This window comes from Marmota monax, unplaced genomic scaffold, assembly GCF_021218885.2.
Source record: "Marmota monax isolate L192 unplaced genomic scaffold, Marmota_monax_Labrador192_F-V1.1 WCK01_AAM20220418_F8-fsc00025, whole genome shotgun sequence".
NCBI classification, from domain to species: domain Eukaryota; kingdom Metazoa; phylum Chordata; class Mammalia; order Rodentia; family Sciuridae; genus Marmota; species Marmota monax.
In genome coordinates, this window is record NW_026691950.1 from 8,399,383 (window position 1) to 8,422,618 (window position 23,236).

General features: G+C 37.1%; 1 protein-coding gene across 3 annotated transcripts in view; it reads left to right on the forward strand.

Moving 5' to 3' along the window:
• The window catches only part of Atp10d (ATPase phospholipid transporting 10D (putative)), a 113,473-nt gene that overhangs the window by 73,020 nt on the left and 17,217 nt on the right, over window positions 1-23,236 (forward strand). For all 3 annotated transcript variants that reach the window (XM_046457039.2, XM_046456886.1, XM_046456961.2), the window contains 8 exons: window positions 443-678; window positions 6,585-6,773; window positions 8,820-9,429; window positions 10,101-10,207; window positions 11,829-11,955; window positions 13,562-13,746; window positions 20,046-20,355; window positions 22,759-22,835. In XM_046457039.2, coding sequence (XP_046312995.1) covers window positions 443-678; window positions 6,585-6,773; window positions 8,820-9,429; window positions 10,101-10,207; window positions 11,829-11,955; window positions 13,562-13,746; window positions 20,046-20,355; window positions 22,759-22,835 — 1,841 coding nt within the window. The remainder of the gene's footprint in view (window positions 1-442; window positions 679-6,584; window positions 6,774-8,819; window positions 9,430-10,100; window positions 10,208-11,828; window positions 11,956-13,561; window positions 13,747-20,045; window positions 20,356-22,758; window positions 22,836-23,236) is intronic.

The following is a 23,236-nucleotide window of genomic DNA, read 5'->3' on the forward strand; positions in this document are numbered from 1 at the left end:
ATTTATCAATGGATATATGGGAACAGAAAGTCCTGAAATTAATTGGTTGAGGAGATAGGTATAAATAAAAGAGGAAGAGTTGCAAAGATGAAAGGTGAAGACCTTGAGGTCAGAGGGAGGATCAAGAACACAGGTGGAGGGTATCTCATGTGAACATGAAGAGATGCTTCCTCCATAGCAGTAGGAAGAAAGGCAAAGAGTATGGATACAGATGCAGATAAGTTGTCAGATCTGATGATGAAAAAAGAAGGGAGTTCCTATCTGATTGTTCCTACTTCTCCCATAAGGTATGAAGTAAGTTTATTAACAGGATACAAGTGGGAGATTTGGAGGCCAGTTTGAAAGGGGAAATGGTGTGAAATAGCTATTTAAGTAACTGCCTGACATAATAAACTCATAAGTTTGTTCTCAGATGATGACCAGTCTGCTTTTTATCCCTCAGCCAAGAGGTTGGAGTCCTATCAGGAAGCGGTCTCTGAAGAAGAGTATGCAGACACCCTCAGCAGCTCCGTCAGCAATATGGCAAGACTGAGAGCCCACAGCTTCAGGACAGTTCATAATGGGCCTTTGGGAAGCAAACCCTCAAATCATCTTTCTGGAAGTACTTTTGCTGTAGCAAGTGGAGAAGGAGCCAGTGAAGTGACTCATTCCAGACAAGCTGCCTTCAGTAGCCCCATTGTAAGTGTGAACTCATGATTAGAATTACACATGCACAGTGTTTAAGGGAAGAACAGCCTTGTATTGACAATTCAGCCAAAGATTGTTCTACTTTCTACTGAAGAAGAGACTACATCATTATAGTTCTGTGTGATTGTGACACATAATAAATATAAACAAATAATATCACAACTTCCTGATTTTTGAAATAATTCAGTGTTGAGAAGTTATATACTGTTTCAGAAAAATGTAATATTTTTGACCCAGGAATGAACTTGTCTGAGCCTAGAGGGCTGCCTTCACTTAAAGATCAGAGTTCACTCTTGGGTCCAACAAAGCTAACTTATCTCACAGACAGGTGAATATGTCTAGTTGACAGGGAAATTCATGGGCCTTTTGGTGACCTTGAAGACCTTTTTATCTCTCTGTAATCTGCCTCTCTGTTCCACCAAACTTGGGTCTTCTCCCTCATTCCTAGCCTTCAAAAGAGCATTTCCATAATATTTCCATCAAAAAGATCATCAGGGTGTGTTTTTAGTTTCCTCAAAAACTGTTAGGAACTGATTGATTACACCCATTAACAAACTCATTTTTCTGCAGAAAAAAAAATTAGAGGGAAACAGAGGAAAGGTGCTTGTGTAAAAAACTTAGACATTAAATGTCTTACTATACCTAAAACTACTTCTTTAAAATACTTGTTTCCTTTTTGTCTTTCACACTACATAAGTGTTTGTGTTTTACCAAGAAGGATGAGACCTCCAATGAGATGAAATCTCCAATGATGAGACTAGTAATAACTCCCAAATTGGTGGCATAACAGGAATAAATCAGCTCTGTGGAACCCTTATGTTGCTACAGTGTTGTAAGATTTTCCTGGTGGATACATTATGTGAATGCACCCCAGGGATCTCCTTTGACCTGGGAAGGCCTTGAAAATATCTACTGTCTCTTTTACAAATGTCAACAAGTGCACAAGTGCAGCAAGTGGAGTGACCCTTGCAGTTCAACTCATTTCTGTGGCACTAAGAATAGAATACCTGTTACATTGTGTCTTGATCATATGGTAAGCTGTTTCAAACTTCTCAACTTTTCTCCAACTTTGAAAGAAATAAGAAAGTAATACTTCTCTACACTCATTTTAAGTCTGTATTAGAAATTCATATGTATATATGCATTTATTTTCTTCTATGCTATTTGTTAACTTATCCCTCTACTGAACTGTGTTAGCCTTTCATTGCTGTAAACAAAATACCTGATAAGAACAATCTAAAGAAGAAAGTTTATGTTGGCTCACAATTTCAGAGGTTTAGTCCATGGTCAGCTGAGTCCAAGGGGAGGCAGAACATCGTGGCTGAAGGATGGGATGGAAGAACATTGCTCCACTCTTGGAAGCCATGAGTGGGAGCAAGGGAGAGAAGGAGAAAGGGACCACAGAGATGATAAAATCTTTCAGGGCATGCCCCCCAGGGACCCTTCTGCTAGTTAAGAAGTATGTTTGAGTTATTTTTAAAGGTTGTAACCTGACTAGTTACCAACTGTTTGATCATTCAAGCTAGGATGTTCTGAGTAGGTTGCAGCTCTCGTAAACTAATCATTTCACTTCTGAATATTCCTGCATTAACACAGGCGCTTTGGAGAGACACCATATCCAAACCATGCCATAACATGAACTTTTACATTTTCCACGCACCTGAAAGGAAGCACTCATAGGCTCATGTTCAATTGGAGTAGCACAGTACTGACAGCCTGCTGGGCCTGTGCCATACCTCCTTACTATTTCCTGATCAAACCACACTCTGCTATTGGAACAAATGAGTACTTCTTAAAGTTTTTTTTTTCTGCCTTTATCTACAATATTTTCTCTGCCTAAAATATGTTCTCCCTTCATATCCCACTTCTGTTCAACAAATTTGATGAAATGTTAATTTAAGAAAAACCTTTCATATCGGCTTTCTGAAGACTTTTCAGATGATGTTTTTTTTTAGCATCTAAGCTGTTTGCATGTTCCCTCTGTCCCTTGACCCATGTTACATTGGTTTTATTTTTACATCTGATTTTAATTTCTTGAGAGCAACAACTGTTTCATCTTGAATCCTCAACATGGTTTCTAGCTCATTCATTATCAATGAAATATTTTTGAAGGTTCTTGAATGAAGCTACTTAATAACCTCAGTCTTTTCAGCGACATGTGTCACTCTAATTATGTGAATGTGGGGAGGGGTGTCTTGTTTTTGTGTTTTGCAAAACCATACTCCTGTATAGGATAAAGAGATCATGTTCTTCCTAGAAACATAAGACCATCTCTCACTCTGGGTCTGCACAAGTTGATTTTATCCTTTTTGGTGACTAAAGATTATTTTAAGAAAGCTATGTAATCATTGACCTGAAAAATTGGCCTCTACAAAAATTTTGCATATGATTCTTAAAGTCCACTCATCCATGGAGTCAAGATGAAGAACACCTGCTTGAGAACACTGAGAGATGAGCTTCCTAGAAGTAGACGCTTATAAAATGGCACCTTCATGGGAAGCAAATTAAGAGCTGGCATAGCAATGTCAATCTTTGAAACTTATAATGTCATTGAGGCCGTTGGACCCTGGGTTTACATTACCTATTCTAGAAATAGAAGCCTTTACTTCGTAAGCCAATGTGTTTATGCTTCTGTAATCCCCTAGTGTTTCTCTTTCAATCAGCATGATGTTCATTCTACCTGGGATGTTCTTCTCCCAGGTCTTTCTATGGCAATCTCCTTCCCATCACGGAGATCTCAACTCAGGTGTCACCTGTGCAATGGAGTCTACCTGGCCACCTGATCCCAAATACTTTCCATCTCTCCCATCTCAATCTAGAAGTATCTTATTTACTTATGGGATACTTTTGGATTAACTGTCTCCTCCAGGTAGAATTGGAGTTTCATGCAAGACAGGATCTTGCTTGTCTTATGCACCCTACTTTCTTTGAGAGATGCCTGGCACCATTGACCAACAAAAATATTTATGGGACAAATGACTTAATTAATCAATTAGTAGAAGACATAGCATAATACTGACACTGGGATATAAAAGGAATAAGACATTTTTTGCTCCTAGCATTTGGTTATATTCTAGGTAGCAAGCTGGGCAGACAGCCCAGAACACATGCAGATACCCGACACTCATGGGAGAGCCTGAGCAGAGAAGTTGTCAGTGTGTGTCACTATTGGCCTTTGTCATTTACCTTTGAGTCTATGGTGTTTAGGAATCAGAAGGGACCAAGAGAAGGCATTTGGAGCTATTCTCAAGCCAAAGTTGCAGAGGAGGAGCAGTGAGCCCCTAAAATGGGAGAGAAGTAGCAGCAGAAAAGGAAATAAAACCCTTAGGTACACGTGGAAACAGAGGAGGAGTAGGAAATAGCCTTATAGCTGCTTGGTCAACTCATCTCCCATCCATTTGTAACTGTGGGCATTTGGGATTTTATATAATTGCCACTCAGTATGATTAAGTGTCCTGTCACTCAGTTTTAAAACAAATGTAAATTTAAATTATATTAAAGTCATCTAAAAGCTTCAGCAAGCATATAGGAGAGAAAAGAGGAGCCCTGGTCAGTTTTTGCTTATTTAATTTGTATTTGCATAGGAGGTAGGAGGGGAAAGGAAGGAAGGGAAGAAATGAACATGGAATCTGCAATCTGATAAGAAGGGTTAACATGAATCAAGAGGATAAATCTAGAATTTCTAATGGTCAAATATCATCTCACAGGATTAAGACAAAGTTTTGGAACTCCCACTAAGAAACCAGATAAAGCTTTGTTTACTTGATGGGAAGTTGTCCACATCTGGCTGTCTGCTCTGTGCTCTAATTGGGAATATAAATTTTCTCTGAATTTTAATAAGACGTCTATTTTAGGCCCAGTAAGAGCTAATATGGTTTATTTTCCAAAGAGTAACATCTTTTTGTTTCTCCATCTCTTTCCTTATGGAGTATAAGGCTAGCGAGTGTTTGGTAGTAATGTATGACAATAAACTTTGCAATGTGTTGGATACTGAGTTAGGGATCAGTAAGATACAGTCCTTACTTCAAAGGAACTGCCAAGCTCTCTGGGGAGAGAAATGCAAGGGCATGGAATCATTTAAGTCAAGATACTGTGGGCCTGATTCTCAACTTCATAGTATTCAGAGAGGATAGAGCTGTCTATCATAGGAAAAAAGAACAAATGTCATTTTTTTTTAAAATACAGGATTCCAATGAAAAAGATCTGGATATTGGGGAAAACATCTATAGATAAAGTCATAGATAAAAAATTGCATGTGGTATCTTGATACCTTCTTCATTCATCAACTACCTTACTAAAGATTATTTTGTCAAAAACAAGTAAAGTGAAGAAATACTTTTTATCTGTAGCTTCATTTCCATATGGCCTTTTCCTTAAATCTCCTTCTGGATTCTTCTTTTATTTATATTATGTTAGGGTGCTTCAAGGTTCTCTATGTCCCAAGTTTCTAGATTTTTTCCCACTTTATTTTGCTAATTCTTATCTACACAATTTACACACACACAAGCACACACACACACACATGGTTTGGGTAGGCTTTGGTATCACTTTTATTCTCATGACTATGGCACAGTCTGGCATCTAAGAATGCTTTATGACAGCTGATAACATGGCCCTTTTAAACCTATTATGAGCCTGTAACATGCCTGAGGGTGAGTGCTTGTCAAGAAGGAAAGAAAAGAAATGTTAAATTACTTGGGTTGCTGTTGTACTGGTCTCCTCTCAGTCACTATCCCATTTACCTTGAACATCCACTCTATTAGGTATGAGTTCTCAAAAAGTGATGTAAGTAGCCACCAATTTGGATACAGTGGAGATAACACCTGATCCCAAATCCACATGATTTCCAGTGCAAACTCTTTTCCTATTAAACTTATGCAACTCTTGCCAAATTCTGAAGCATAAAATGCAAGCCATGCTCTTCTGCATCCAAGATCCCACCCACCATTTCCATGTTTCACTCTTTGCTCTAAATCATCTCTCTTGGCTTCCTTAAGTCAATGTGTTTTGCTGGCCAGAATTCAGGACTCCTCTACCGTACAGTAGTGTATTTGTAAACCTTGATTCTGAATGCCCTGTCCCTCTTTGACTCAGCTCAAAGATTCTTAAACAGTTGGCTATATGTTCTTGGATTGTAATCAGATTTCTAATACAATATTCTTCTGTTAAAACTCTCAAATAAGTGTGAGAAGCACTGTGTGAAATAAAATGGCATACTTTTCTCCAATAATAAAACTTCATAGAGCAAATCTTTACTAAGAACTTTTCAGAGGAGGGCATATTTGCCATACATATTTGGTGATCAGGAATCTCTTAGAAAAAAACTACTAATCTGTTTCTTACAGGATATTGCTGAGATGTGCTGATTAAATCTGTTAGCCTGCCTGCAATAAATTCTATTTTGGAGAGTTGGTTTTTTACAATAGTAATAAATTGAGCTATTAAATATTTTTTAAAGTGATGCGATATGAATAACAAACTCATTTTAAGAAGAATTCATAGTCATCAGTTATTCTTGGGTCAATCAATAGCCAAGGTAGAATTCTAGGCACAATAAAATATATGTCTGCCTGGCACAATGCATTTCAAAATGAGAAATACAGATTTAACCAGATTTTGGTAGAATATCACTGTTGCTATCTGCTGTTTAGTTTTAAGTTAATAGTCAAGTTTGTCTCTATTAATAATGTAGAGTCTGGATTTCTATATATTTTTATGTGTTTTCTATTGTCACTTTCATGATTCCATCCATATGCATTAACATTTTGTTTGTTTTCTGCTTTTTTTTTTTTTAAAAAAAGAAAAGTTTCCCATTTCATGCTTCATTTAGATCCTGGTTATGAAATTTATTTCTTCTGTTGATTGTATTTTGTCTTATTGTCTTATCGAATCTTCAGGAAACTGATGTGGTGCCTGATACCAGGCTTTTGGACAAATTTAGTCAGATTACGCCTCAGCTATTTACCCCAGGAGACGGAACCATCCCAAGTCCTGCCCTGGAGACTTTGTACATCATGGACTTCTTTATTGCCTTGGCAATTTGCAACACAGTGGTGGTTTCTGCTCCTAACCAACCTCGACAAAAGGTAAAGCCTCCTTTGCAATCAAGGGTCATCTCTGCAGAGGAGAATTTGGGATTTATATGTATCTATACTGTCTTGTTATATGATAATAACAATAAATAATAATAATAGTATCTAATAGTAGCAGGAATATGACATGTTTTTAGGACTGAGTCTCTACTCTGTATTTAACCATGGTCTAAGTGATTTACTTAGTGTATTAATGTGTTTAACCCTCCCAACAGTCCTCTGAATTAGATATTCTTACTCTACTATTTCCCATTTTATAGATCACATAGAGTAATTTGCCCAGGCTCCCAAAACCAGTTTGTAAGGGATAACTGATGAGAATGTGTTCATTTTGCTTTAGTTTACTTACCAAATTAAAACTTGCTTTGAAACTTTTGAGACCTCCAACATCATCTCTACTTTATCAAACACAATAAGAATTATTGGGTTCATCATCATGCTTACTGATAATGTGCTTTCTCAGGTACTAGTTGGGTCAATTTTAACCGAATTTAAAATCCAGTACGTGTATAACATAACAAGATTCTGTTGTTTTTACGAAAACTGCATTTTTAAAGTCCGTTTATAGCCTGGAATTCATGGAGAATTCATTTTTCAATTAAGAAGAAAAACTTGTGTTAAGGGCTAGTGATTCATCACTTGGCTGTGCTAGCTTCTTTTGTGTATAACTATCTCCCCTTTTCGTACATCCACTTAAAATTCAATTTTGTACCATAACCCAATTAAATTTTAATTTTCTATTAGATCATTTTCTTTTGGCAACTTCAGAGATGGTCAACCTTAACATAAAAGTAATTTATTTCCAATTAAGGTGCATTTGATTAGAAACTATATATTTGCAAGGTTTTCCTAGGAAGTTGCTCTTTGAAAAGTGATTATGTAGTCAGAGAATAAATCACTGGGTGCTTTGTGTTTTCCTTCCAGAACATTTTTTTTTCTTCATAAATATGTTTCAAGTTGGAATCTTTTGGTGTTTTCTGTTTAAGAAATATTGTTGTTCATTATCTCAAGGTGATGGTGGAAAACAGTGAACAGGAGATAATCAGAACTTAAATGGAACGTGAAAACCTCATCTGTGATCAGGGTTAATTCTTCTGATTTTTGAGTTGTTGATAACTTCAAAAGTTGACCAGCATGAGACCCTCAAACCATTATAAAGTTAATAATTTTTCAGAAAAAAAAAACTTTTTAATCCCCCAGGCATTTCTGAATGAGAAAATTTTAGAATTCAATTAATTGATCTTCTATGTATTAGTATTAAATTCTAAATTTTATCACTGATAAACAGAGATCTAACCGAAATTAGGGCACAAATAAGAAAATGCTCTGTAAAAATAGAAATTTGTATTCATATTCTGATGCTTCTTCCTGAAATTATTTTGTTTACAGTTCTGATTTTTTTTTAAAAAAAAGTCAAAGTAACCTTTTATAGAATCTGGAAAGTTAAAGGAAAAAAATGTTGTTCATTTACTCTCTTAGGTATTTTTACTATGTGTATTGTTACTCATTTGTCCTTACATTTTCATAGCTTTTTTAATACTACCCCATGGTCTTTATAAATTTTATTCTTAATTATTTTATAATATTGCAAGAAGGTGTTTCTGTTTTGTTACTATTGAATACTTAATTTGCTTATAACTTTGAAATTGTTTTTGCTAGGATGTACCCAATAAAGATTATAGATTTTGCAAACCTCAAAATTATTTCTCTAGGAAAAATTACTCTATTTCTAATGTTAGCATTTTTTAACTTTTTTGGAAAAATTGCTGTAAGTATTCCCGATGTTATCATTTGATATCTTTTGCTATCAGTTGTCATATTTCTTCCCAAAAGATTATAGAGATTTATTATATCATCACCCTCAACACACTGTTTTCCATGGTGGCTTTTATTTTTATTCATGTTTTCCACTCAGGTTGTAAGTAAGAAGCAGGCTGCTAATCATTTAAAGGAGTGATAACTCTTTAATATCTCACATCTTCCTAGTTGGAAGATACCTTTGACCGTACCAGTAAGACCTTCCTAAATTGCCTTTCCTAGATCAGACTCTCTTCCCTGAGTGGAACGCCCATCAAGTCCTTGGAAGAATTTAAAAATCTCTTCCAGAGATTGTCCGTCCGAAGATCAAGTTTACCATCCCTTACCAGTGGGAAAGAGCCATCTTCTGGGGTTCCAAGCACCTTTGTGGGAAGACTGTCTCTCTTCAGTCGAATGAAACCAGCTTCCCCCGTGGAGGAAGAGGTCTCCCAGATAAGTGAAAGTCCCCAGCACTTCAGTAACTCGGCTTGCTGTTTGGCACTTGAAAAACTGAACAGTGATGCAGGGCTTGCAAATGGCAAAGTGGAATCCCTCCCTGAACAGCCCTCGGCCTCCAACCTGTGTTATGAGGCTGAGAGTCCAGATGAAGCAGCCTTGGTGTATGCTGCCAGGGCTTACCAATGCACTTTACAGTCACGGACACCAGAGCAGATCATGGTGGACTTTGCTGCTTTGGGATCATTAACATTTCAACTCCTCCATATCCTGCCTTTTGACTCAGTCAGAAAAAGAATGTCTGTTGTGGTCCGACACCCTCTTTCCAACCAAGTTGTGGTATATACTAAGGGTGCTGATTCTGTAATTATGGAATTGCTCTCAGCAGCTTCCCCAGGTAGGTTCACACAGAGCTGGGATGGTAATGGGATGATAATGATATACCATTCATATCACTCTCATTTGAATCTCATGAATCATTTCATGTGGTAATATATTTATAAAGCAAAGTAGTAGATATTTGGGGATCACTCATACTTGGAAAAGTAGTGGAAAGTTGCTCACTATTTGGTGGGAAAGTAAATAAGTTTGTGAGCTGCATAGACCTAGGTTTAAATCTGGACACCATCATTAACTGTGTCCATATAAGGTTACCTAACTATTCTGCATTGAGTCTTCAATAAAGTGAGCATTATGATACCTCTGTAATAGGTTCCTGAGAAACTTAATGACATACTACACATGATGTTTGAAGACCCTCTGGCCAAATACCTAGGAAATGATAACAATTGAATGATGATAACTCCTGTTATTATAGTCATTCTTGCTGTTAATATGGGTACTATGGTAGCAGTGTTAATATTAAGGTCTTGGTATTTTTCTCTGATAAAAGAGAAAGAAAGAATCAAGGGAAACTTTTTTTCTGAAGGGTTCAGTTTATGGATATACATTTGGGATTTAAAACTGGAATGCCTTTGGTTTATTGTGGATTAAGAATCATTGTGTTTTAAAGTCTGTCTGTAATTGGGCAGACTGGTGGGAACACTAGTGTTTTGTCCATTATTTCAGATGGAGCAGATGTGGAAAAACAACAGACAATAATAAGGGAGAAAACCCAGAAACACTTGGATGACTATGCCAAACGAGGGCTACGCACTTTATGTATAGCAAAGAAGGTGAGACTGCTGAGCACACCCCATCTTTTGTTGCTCTTTCCCTAGTTTAGCCATCATTTGCTGAAAACTTGGATTATAACCCCATTCCAGGTCCTGGAGAAAGTTCTCAGACCACTTATTCTCTTTATGTAGCCTCTCCATTCCATACATTAGCTGGTTGGATTTTGTTCCCAAAGTATTTTGCAGGAGGCACCTAAAAGTTATATTCTCTGAGTTCTCACATGTTTCAATGTATCTTCAAGTGCCTTTGTGTGTAAATAGTTGTCTGGGAACAAAATTCCCTGTGTCCTACTTTTTTTCCCTCAGGATTTCATAAATATTGTCCCCTTTGTCTGATAGCATTAAATGTGCTTGGAAAAGAATGAAGCCAGAGACCAGTCTTAATTTTTCCCTTATTAGGTTCTTGGTGGGTTTTATTTTATTTTTCTTCTGTGCTCATAAGCCTTTATCTATAAAGCCAAGTAAATTTATGAAATTTTATCTCAGTATTGATTTTTCTCAATTGGGAATAATCTTGGAGCACAATGTATACTTGCTAAATATAAATTTAAGTAATAAGAAGACAGAGTTCCAAGAAATTATTTGAAGGAGGTTGTTACCAGAATCTTTCATTCCTTACTCAAATTCTAGTTCTTGGGAGCTCTGTTAGAAAAAGTAGGATCATTTTAGACTCAAGTCAACCAACTGCATAACAAATCAAAAGCCTATCTTACATATAGCTGTAGGAAGAATGGAGAGTTCAAGGTCAAACTAACCCTTGCTTCATCAGTTGAACAGTCCTTCATGTGGTAAAAATGTAGCCCAATAGGTGTCAGATTCTTCCAAATCAAGTTACTTTAAATATATATATATATATATATGTTTTAGTTGTTGATAGATCTTTATTTTTATTTATTTATATGTGGTGGTGAGAATCAAACCCAGTGCCTCACGCATGCCAGGCAAGTGTGTTACCGCTGAGCCCCAGCCGCAGCCCCCCAAGTCAAATTACTTTGTGGGCAAAAATAAGCAGCTAGAGAACTGTCTCACCCCGCTCCTGCCCCCACTCTACCCTGCTCTGTAAGAACTGAAAAGTGGATTTATCCCTGATGACAACTCCAAGAACTTCACTTAATCTTTGTCAGGAATAAGACTTTCTTGCTACACTCAAGTGGCCCCTCTTTTTTTTTTTTTTTACATTGTAAACGATTAACCGCAGAAATTAGCCAATTAGCCATCATTATGTTAAGTGATAGAAGCCAGACTCAGAAATTCAAGGGTCATATGTTTTTTCTCATATGTGGAAGCTAAAGAGAAAAAAAGGAGACACAAAAAAGAATGGGAGGATCTTATGAAAATAGAAGGTAGACCAGCAGAGCAGAGGAAGAGGACCAGAGAGGGGGAGGAGGGGAGTAAAAAGGGATCCACTTGGGTAATGAAATTGCCCAAATTATGTTACAAATATGTCACAGCATATTATTGATATGATAATCATGCACCAATATCAAAGTGGGGACCCAGTGTAACTGTACCCAGGGATGGGGGGGGCACCTAGAACAATACTTTGCCAGAGCTGAGACCTGATGGGATTCTACAAGATCATAGGGCCTGACACCTAGCCCACTTTTTCTTCCTCTCGCAGGTCATGAGTGACACTGAATATGCAGAGTGGCTGAGAAATCATTTTTTAGCTGAAACCAGTATTGACAACAGGGAAGAATTACTAATTGAATCTGCTATGAGGCTGGAGAACAAACTAACATTACTTGGTAGGTAGACCATGCTGTGTTGCCTGCGGAGGATTTTGAAAAACATGGATCGTCTCTAAAACATTATTCACCAGTGCCTTTTTTCTTTTTTCACTTTAATAAATGTATGTGGCTCTGCTTCTCTTGTGCAGTCAAATATATACCCAGCTTCTAAGCCATTCCATTCTACTTTCCACTACAATAATCTAGACCTTTTATTTGATTAGGGAGGTTATTCTTAAGAAGGTCATTTAAACTCCAACACCTAACAGAAAAAGCCAAACAAATACCCTGGCTCAAGAAAAGATGGGGAAAGTTTTTTGCCTGGCATCGGTTAAGGTGCTTAATATGTGTTGTCTTTTTAAATTCTCACCTGAATTTCTATCTTATTTAGAAAAAAATGGGGCATAGAGAAAGCAGTTCAATGATTTGTTCAAGGTCACATGTTGTTTACTGACAGTTAGTTACTAACTAACCAAACATGAAACTCAGGTCTGCCTGGCTTCAGGTCTATGTTCTTTATTCTGTGCCTATACCTGTAACAAATCTAATAAAATCTATTTCTCTTCTCTAACTTCCTGATTTCAACCAAAATTGCACAAAAGACAATACCTCTTCTGTCAGGTTGAGCTGTATCTTGGAATAAGCTGAAGAGCTTTAAATAGTGCTGATGCCTGCTCTTATCCCCAGGAATTCCGACTACATTGGTCTGGTGTGTGACCTGGGCACTGGAACTTTTAATATCTTCCTAGCTGATTCTAAGGGACAGTCAGGTTTGAGAACCACTCCCTTAGAGTATGGAGATCCACTGTCTAATGAAATCACTAACACAGTAAAAGACCAGCTTCTGAGTTCCATTCCTTTGTTTAGGAGTAAACAACAATTTCCATATCTATTAAAAAGAATAATGATACCAATTCCTAAGTAATTTCTCTATGACACTGTAAGTAGCATAGGTCCATATTTCCTCATCTGCAATTCCAAAATAAAAAATGCTCTGAGGGTTTCATGCCAAAACTCATTTGACAGCAAAATCAGGCCTGATTTGATGTAAGACTATTTATAGTATTTATTATCCTAATTAGCATGAAAACTTGTAAGATTTCCTGTAGAAATATTAATATGCTTGATTACCAGGTATCACAAAGTAGGGTAAATGTGCTATATTACCTTTATAAAATCTAAAAGCTTCTGAAATCCAAAACACAAATGGCCCCAATTGTTTCAGAAAGGGAAATCTTGGACTTACATAATGAAACTGCATTGCAAATAGACATTACATTTTATTGGAAAAAGCATTTTTAAAAGCCTGTCTTTATAATTTGCAGAACAAGATTATGTAAATAATTAAATCAAACCCTTAAATGTATGGATAAGAAAGCTAGCCGAAAGGAGAACAAAATATTGGTCTGGTTTTTGATAAACTCATCAATCCCCTAAGCTTCCCTCCCCAAAATATTCCTTTGTATATGACTTTCATCTGGGTTTTCACATCCCATTTGGATCTCTGGACAGTCTGAATAGTTAGGGATTGACTTAGTTAATGGTAGATAGGATTCCATTATAGACAAGTTAAGCTTCTTCTGGCCTTGGTTTCTTATAAGCCTTGTACTTTGACTATTTTTAGGTGCTACTGGCATTGAAGACCGCCTGCAAGAGGGAGTCCCTGAGGCCATAGAGGCCCTTCATAAAGCTGGCATCAAGATCTGGATGCTGACAGGGGACAAGCAGGAGACAGCTATCAACATAGCTTATGCATGCAAACTGCTGGAGCCAGATGACAAGCTATTTATCCTTAATACCCAAAGCAAAGTATGTATGATGAGATTAAACTAATCCTATTCTTTTCAAAACCAGTGGAGCATTTGGAATTTGATGTACATAAGGAGAAAGAAAAGCTGATAACTTTTAACTTCTTGATATTTATTCTATCCAGAGACCTAACTTGTATTTGGGGAGGATGTTATTGTTTTTTCTAAAAGATTGGTGGAGAATCATAATGATTCAGAGGAATCATTGCTGGATAAAGGCATTAGGAATATCCTATTTATTTTGATTTTATTTTTTCCCACTCCCTACTGAATTGCCAGGGATTCAATAAGACATCCAAAAATAAAAATAAAAAAATACATCAAGTCCTTGGATAGGAATCTATTTCCCTTTTAAGTGGAGGGGAAGTGATAATTTCTGTTAGAATCAGGTAAATAAATATTTTAGGATCATTCTAAAAATAGATGCTCAGTGTAACCATGCCCTCTAGTGGTAGTTCTTAGGTAGTGCTCCTCAGAATATTACCAATGAACTGTTGAAGGGGAAAAAGTTGTTTTTGAAGTAATTTAACAGATTTAGACCCAGCCTTTTCTTTCTTTATTTATTTATTGTTTGGTCCCTAGTTTTGTTCAGAAGAATTGTAGTATAGTATCTTCCAAGATCTGTGGCTACTATTTATTTGGCTTGGGAAATCCTGTCCCCTTCCTCCTTCCTAATTGAGTCTTAGCCATTAGCAACATGCCATGACAGCAGCCTCTTCCCTGACGTTGTCCAGAGCTTCCCTTGGAATCACATCTGAATCCTACGTCACAAGGATGCCACAAATGGTCAGCCATGTTTTTATGGTAGGCCTCCATTAGTCTTGGCTGGATCATACATTTTGAGGATAGAGAATTCTCCTTGTTCAATACCGAATGGAATCTCGGCAGGCAGTGGACCCATAACCACAGCCACCAGCCAGGGCCCTGTACTGTCAGGAGGCTGAGTCTAAGAAAGTGCTAGTCATTTTAGTAATTAAAAATGGATGTGGCCTAAGTGGCTGGTGAGACTGGGGGTCAAATGCTTGCCTGCACTGACCAGGTATCTTTGGAGGTGACTTACTGTCCTGAGCTGCTTTTTCCTTACCTGTAAGATGAGACAATGCCTATGTCATAGGGTGGTTATGGGCGTTAAATAAGAAAATATAGATTGCTGAGAGGTTTAGTGAATGCGAGATAAATCAATTATTGCTGTTTGATCTTGAAGTAGAAATTTTTTAAAGATGAAGAAATTTATTTTATCTTGATTTTAAGTACAATAGATAGACATTATTAAACATTCAAATAATATAGAAAACTATAAGAAGAAGTTAAAACAGTAGAATTCTCCCTCAGAGAAAACTTCTGTTGACACTGGGAACATCCTCCTTCCAGATAGTTCTTGAGTCTGCATACATGAAATTGCACACGGTGTCGCATGCCTGATGGGCCTAGGGTTTCTTGTGGACATTTGTCAGGGGAAGTGTTTTCTATGTCTATGACAATAGACTTGTGGAACCATGTCATGGGAGGCAAGGTATAACATGGCTTAGCTAGCTCTTTAAGATCACCCTTCTCAACCAAGGATGAATTGTGCCCTAAGGGATACTTGGCAGTGTATGGAGACATTTGGGTCATCACAACTGGGGGAAGGAGGGTTGCTACTGTATCCAGAGGGCAGAGGCCAAAGTTGTTACTAAATATCTTACAATGGACAGAATAGCCCCCCCCCAACCAAGAATTATGTAGCCCAAATGTCAGTAGTGCCAAGATTGAAAATGCTTTTTAAGTGGTATCATTTTTTGGAAGTAATACATATAACCAAGAGAATCAGTCAGCTAGTGTATACTGGCATGGTTGTGCCTGTGAAACTTCTAAAATACTCTGTGCTGGTTTTCTTTCTTTTCCTTTTATTTATTTATTATTATTTTTGGTACTTTTACAGATTCTTAAAAAATAATTAAACTTATTTTTAAACAGATACCTAAAAACATAAAAATTGTATATAGTAATGGAGTGTTTCATGTATATACCATGTACATGTTACATAATGTGTATATTAAATATTACCTAATATATATATAAAACGTATATTTTTGGTAATGTTTAAATAAGGCTAAATATTTCTATACAAATATTTATCATTTGTGGTGAAAATATTCAAAATCTTATAATTTTTTGAGATGCATATTATAAAATTGTTATCTAGTGACTTAGTTTTATGAACTGTGAAAAAATAGGATTATGAAATCGACTTATTTATAAATATATAACTTTCACCAGAAGGCTTTTAGACTACCAATTTAAGAAATATTCAGTGACTATCTACTGTAGCTAGTATTATTTGCTACTGATAGCCATTCCACATGTGTGGATTTTCCAGATAACTAAACAGAACACAATGAACATGATTTATATTTTTATGAGCAGAGGCACAGTCACTAGTATTTAATTTCCTTCCCTTTTCCCTACCCCCACCCCTCAGGCATCCTAATTGTTAAAAAAGATTTGAGGGTTATGCAATCTAATTTATCATTTAGTGAAAGAATTACCTCTGTAACATTCCATGTGCCCACCTGCCACTCAATGAATGGATGTCTGAAGTTATTTCTGTGGCTAAGTTTTACAAATTCCCATCAACTTTGCTCCTCAGTTTGCAAAAGCATAGTCTCTCACCAACCTTACTTGGTTTCCATTCTTATAAAAGTTTTTTTTTTTTCTTTATTTGTTCTCATATAATTATGTCCTGGGTTATTTTCTGCATTAGGATATATAAAGAACTCTCAAGAGTCTTTGTTTAATTTTTTAAGCTTTAAGTTTGTAATTTCATTTCAGTTTTTTTACCCTAATAATAGTAAGTTTTTATCTTTGTAATGTTTATTAAAAATTATAAACAGATTTACATACATGATCTCATTTGACAATTATAACAAATGGACAAAACAGATGAATTGTCTCATTTTATATAAAGCCAGAGACTTCAAAAATTGTGAATTCTCTGAGTACCCCCAACTGATTGCTCATCAAGCACGGACTATATGTTAAATTTCCAGATTCCCATTTCAGTATGCTTTCCTATTCTTTTATAGATTACACATTATACGTACAGAATTAGTTCTCATTATTAGTGGAAGTATGTTTTATAGAGTTATGACAAACTCTGAATTAGGGAAGACTGACTCGTTCTTGGAGGGAATATAAAGTTAGCTTCCTATAGGCCTCTGGTCATGACATTTTATTAGCTGATGAATACACAACTTTGTTTTGTGTATGTTTCTGTTTAGTGACAGGCTTATTTCATATATTGTATTAATTTATTAACATTAGATGCTTGGGCAGCAGCGCTAGACTTCTCACCTGGACAAAGCTTAGCTGATACACGTAATTTCTCAATAAAGCACATCACAGCCTTTGCGTGCTAAGGAGTGGGACAGAACTATAGTACTGATTGAGAGCCATTTAAATAGCAAAATCAGCAACAAAAAGAAGAACAATTTAAAAGAAAAAAAACAACAACATGCCATGAGAAGCATCAACTTGTTCAGCTTCATCTGGGGATGTACACATCACATGATTCAAACGCCACTCTGTGCAGGTCAACATGTGACTACAAAGCACTGAAAGTATTAAATGTGGGATTACAGATAAATTTGAACTAGGAGGTTCAAATTTATCACAAATGTGAATCCACAAATAATGAAGGTTATATGTGTGTTTCTGTGTGTGTTTCTGTATTATTTTTATCATGAAAATAGTTAATTTGTAAAAACCAAACATACACCCAAATAAAAGAGGATAAAACATCCATAATCAGTTTATAACCATATTTTGATAAATATTCACCTAGATTCTATTCTATGTGCTACAAGCATATAATTTACAGTCTATACTTTCATAATATTGTGTCTATTTTTTTCAGTTATAAACATCATATCTGATTCTTTATTGTATACTTTTTCTTAATAGCTTTGGAAGTACATGGAATCAAATTTGTTTTAAGATAAAGGTTGCAAGGGAGCTCCATTTCATAGTTGAATCTTGTCTTAGTGCATTTAGTGTTCTTATAACAGAATACCCAAGGCTGGTACTTTATAAAGAAAAAGAAGGTTTATTTAGCTCACGGTTCTGGAAGTCCAAGAGCATGGTACCATCTGCAGCTCCTGGTGAAAACTTCATGCCAGATAGCATCACACAGCAGGAGTGCATATGAAAACAGTGAGTGTGGAAGAGTTCACCTGGCAAAGAGGAAAAACAAACGTGTAAGGATGGGCCAGGCTGACTCTTATAACAACCTGTTCTTGAGAGAACTAATCTGTTTCTACTAGACCGAAGCCATTCAGAAAGACCAGCATTAATCTCCTCACAAGGATAGTAATGACCAGATCACCTCCCACTGGGCCTCACCTCTTGGAGATCCTATCACCATTCAGTACCATTACATGGGGGAATTAAGACTCGGTGTGAGTTTTGGTGGTGACAAACTATATTCAAAACAGCAAATCCCTTCTTTATAATTTATGTGGTTATTAAATCTTTGCTGTCTCATCCCTACATATCCATATATATTTCTTTCTTCCTCCTCTTACTTTGTTCTGAATTGAGAAATGTTTGGTAGAACATTTAAAATCAGAGAAAATAAGCACTAAATGAAGGACTTTTTCATTAATGAACTATTTTGGGATTAATATATACATTTAAGTATATCACTGGATTTGGGCTCTGTCCTTTGTGGTCATTTAACACAGTAATTTCCAGATAAGTTTATGGTTAGTTGTTGGAGACAAGCTCCAACAGGGGGTCTCAGGAGACGAACGGATGGTGAGGAGTCGGCGAAAGAGGGGTGGAGAAACAACACAGACACCAAAGTGAAGGTGTTGATCCCAATCTTTACTTGTGAAGTTGATCATATATACTTTTCATTTTGGCAGGCTCACAGTACTTTGTGGTTACAAAACAGGAATCATTATTCAAAGAAACAAAATATTACGTAGCTACAATTAGAATAGAAGAATGTATCTTGGCTTATGCATAAGCAAGCATTTGTACTTTCAGTTCGAGTTTTGCTTTGAGCTGTTTCTGCTTAGTTAACTTTTAATAATAGTTACAAATGTCCCAAACTATTGGCCTATACCTTGACTATTCTTTCTTGACTTTCTGACAGTGGCATGGTTACGGCAAGTGGTTGACTTGTTATTAATTTTAATCAAACAAGAGTAAGAGCACAAACCATTGTGCACAGGAACAAGAACAAGTTGCCCAGTACCAAGCACTAATCTGTCTTCTTAACATTAATTCTTCTTCTCTAGATTTTAATTTAATTTCTCAAAAACTTCCTTGACAGGAATACAGGGAGTTTTTCATTAGACATTAACAATTTACACTCCACAGCTGAATCATTGCATTTAGAGCAAACAGATCTATTCTTTAGAAGTAGTTGCATTAATTGGGAAAGTCATGTTTTTTCCTTCATACTTAATGGTCATATGAGAAATCGCAACTATACTTATTAAAGGAATACAAAAACAAATCAGCCCATTCCCAGAAACATACTGCACTCCTCCCGAGAATGGACGCCTTGCGCCATCCACCTCAGTAGGGCCTTGCCATTGCCTGAGTCAGGGGAGGGGTGCAGCAGTTAGTCTTCTTGGCTTCAGAAGAACTTCTTCACTAGTGTAGAATGTAAGCTCCACGAGGGTGGGAACTATTGTGTTCATTGATGCATCCCCAGAGCCTAGAATGTTTTCTAATATGCAGTTGCTCAATAAATATCAAGCGAGTGAATGAATGTGTTGAATCAAAAAAAAAAAAAAACTTTCTATTTCATGTATAACTGATTAGAACTAATTTTTTAAAAAAAGAAAATAAAAATGATTTCGTTTTAAATGTCTGCTGCATTGTACCTTATACTAGGAGTTTTTCATGTGTTATTCACTGAGTTCTCAAAACAGTATTAAGATAGATGTAACACTTGCATTTTTCAAATGAGAAAGTAGAGACTCAGAGAGGCTTGCCTAAGATCAAGCAGCTAATAAGTGGCAGAATGAGACCAAAGGACTCTTGTGGTTAACTGAGAAATTAAATTATTAACCACACTAATAATTTTGCATTTTATATAGACACTGCAACTGTAGAATTGGGGGTGAGATGCTCCCCGCATCCTTTAACTCATCCCCACATACACACAGAGTTCTTGGAAGAGCTGTGAAGTCTCTGAAAATACCCGAGGTTGCCTCGATTCTGCAATTGCCAAAGAATGACAATGGAAAATGTAGCTGGCTCTCCAACAGAGCCCCCAGGTTAACTATCTTCGTCTCTTGGTTCAAGGATGCCTGTGAGATGCTGATTGGCACAATTTTGAAAGAACTTCAGAAGAAGCATTCAGTCCTTCCAGAGCAAGCATCTTTAAGGGAGGACTTCCGTCAGACTCCTGTCCCTCAGGACTCAGGGCCACGGGCTGGACTCGTTATCACTGGGAAGACCCTTGAGTTTGCCCTGCAAGAGAGTCTGCAGAGACAGTTCCTGGAGCTGACTGCTTGGTGCCAAGCTGTGGTCTGCTGCAGAGCCACACCGCTGCAGAAAAGCGAGGTAGTGAAATTGGTACGCAACCATCTCCGGGTGATGACCCTGGCCATCGGTGAGTGGGACAGATGGAGCTCAGCGCGTTCCTCTTTCACGCACAGCAGTGGCTGATCTTCCTGCCTGTCCGTTGTTCTGTATGCCTGCCCTTCTGTCTGTCCTTTTTCTTCCACACTTTCTCTCCCCTTTTTCTCCACATCCCTTTATCCCCTCCATCTCCTCTATCTGTCCCTTCATCTCTTATTTGACCACCTGCTCTGAACCAGATGTTAGGCATGTGACACAGAAAACAATATAATAGTCAGGACTCCTTGGGATCCATGGCAGACCCCCAACTCAACAGTTAAGCAGAGTGGAACGTTGTCTCTTAGAACTGAAAAATCCAGTTCTACCTTCAGGAAAGTTAACTTCAGGTTCATGAACAACTCATTTATTTAAACATCCAACAAATATCTACTGAATATCTTCTTTATTCCAAGCTTTTTTCCTAGACAGTGGAGAAATAACAGTATATAAAATTGACCAAGTTCCTTTTGTTAAAGAGCCTCCATCTCGTAGGAGGATGTACAGAAGAATAAATGAACAAAAGACACAAATGTGGAAGCTATGAGATAGGGACAAATGCTATTGGGGGAAAAATGGGGAATGTGGACCATTAGAGATGGTGAAAGGGGTTAAAATTTCAGAGAAGGTCTCACTGCTAAGACGGTCTGTGAGCAGACGTGAGGGAATGATAAGGGAGCTATAGAAGATCTGGGGGAGAACTTTCTTGGCAGAGAGGATGACAAAAAAGCCGTGAAGTGGACCATGTTTTCTGTGTCCAAGGCCAGAGCAGATTAGCAAAGGGAGGAGATTTCTGAAGGTTACTAAAGGGTAAAGAAGTTTCATAAAGGGCAGGTGGCCAGATCTCAAGGGTCAAAACGGCCACTATAAAATTTTGGCTCTACTCTGAAGAGATGAAAAGCAAGTAGAATATTTCAAGCAAAGATGGGACCTGATCTACCTTAAGTTTAAAGAATCTTGTTGCCTGCTGTGTGAGAATGATTGTTAGGTTACAAAGGTAAGGAAAATGGTAGGATACTGAAATAATTCAGGGAAGAGCGATGGCGTGGGCCTAAATGGGAGCAAACCAACAAGGTTTAAAGAAAAAGCTGATGACGTATGCTGATGAATTGGTTGTATTACATGAGGGAAAGAGTTGCCAAAGGGAATACCAAGTCTCAGTCTAAGAGTAGAAAGAATAGGACCACCATTTACTGAGATGGAGACAGAGGGAATTAGGAGTTGGGTCTTAACACTTGTGAAGTTTGAAAAGTCCATTAGGTATGTGAGCAAATATGTTAAGTATGCAGCTAGAATAAAGGTCTGGAATTGAGCAGTAAGGAATTGAATAGAGATATAAATTGGTGAATCTGAATTCTGGTAAATATCAGAGCGCTTGGTATTTATTGTAAGACCAGCAAAGAATGAGTATACATGGAGAGAAGTGGTATGAGGTGAAGTTGTAAGATACTTAAGTATTTAGATGAGAAAGGGTGAAATTCTGTTGGTTATCTTGTTGAACAAAGATATAAATAAATGAATTATTCAAGGTACCCCTGAAGCTAGAATCCCTGGACTTTATAATTATATTAATTAGGCTGAATCATATGCCCATGATTGAACAATCACTAAGGCCAGGTAATAAAAATATGTTGATTTCCAAATCTGGGTCAGTTTCCCACCCATAAATATGAGTGTTTTGATTCACTCTTACAAATCACATGAATGCAGAATTCCCAAAGAACATCAGGATGCTATTACCAGAAAACATATGAATGATTAGCAAGCTGATATTTAGGAACAATATCAGTTCATTACCAGCAGGAGTGTAATACCTCTTTCTAGGAAGCTCCCCATGTTGGAGGAGACCAAAAAAAATCTACATTTAACCATAATGTCATGTGATAGGTATAATAGAGATGTACAGGGTGGTACTAAAGCCTAAGGAAGGGGCATCTTATCTAAAAGGAATAGGAGAAGTTTTTCCCAGAGAAAATCATGTCTAATCTGAGATTAAGAACAAGTGGAATTCATCAAGAGGATGTGGTGATGATGAAGACAGTATTATAAAAAGAGAGAGAGAGAGAGAGAGAGAGAGAGAGAGAGAGAGATGTCACCTGTGTAGAAGGAGCAGATAAAGCTGGAGAATTGAAAGCAGTATGGGTGGCATGGAAATAAGGGATATTTAGTTGAGGTAGGTGTATGCTATAACATGAAGGACCTTAAGACACTATTGAGTTCCAAACTCTTCAGTGGGATGCCACATTTAATTTCTGCTTAATTAGCGTCCAGGTAACTTGGGGAAATGGAATAAACCTTGAAAGCTATTTTTTTTTTCACATGCATAGCCTCTACTGAATTGCAAAGTATGCATCTTTATTCCTCATGTGTTTCTCACCTTTTCTCCTGTCTCATGAAGGTGATGGTGCCAATGATGTTAGCATGATACAAGTGGCAGACATCGGGGTTGGGGTCTCAGGTCAAGAAGGCATGCAAGTGAGTAGATGTTGTGCATCCAAAGACCATGACCTTGACCTGCCTATCTGAGGGCAACCTTCTCCATGGTAAAATGAGGCTATGTGGTTAGCTAAGAGTTGGAAACTGGAAATGTATCGATTCATTCATGGATTATTTACAAGATGAATGTACAGTATTTTCCTGGGGAATTTTAGTTGCGTGGGTCGTTGTTCTGTTTTAAAAATAGAGCATATTTAAATCATGGGATTTTATTTTTTAGCCCTACAATAGCTTTGTAAATTCTGACACTGAGGAAAACCATAAGAATTTGAATAAATATATAAATATATAAAGATCTTGAGGATGAGTAGGGAAGGGAAGGGAAAGGGGAGGATGTGAGAGGGTTAGGAGGGAGATGGGAGTATCCTATTTGCCTGTGT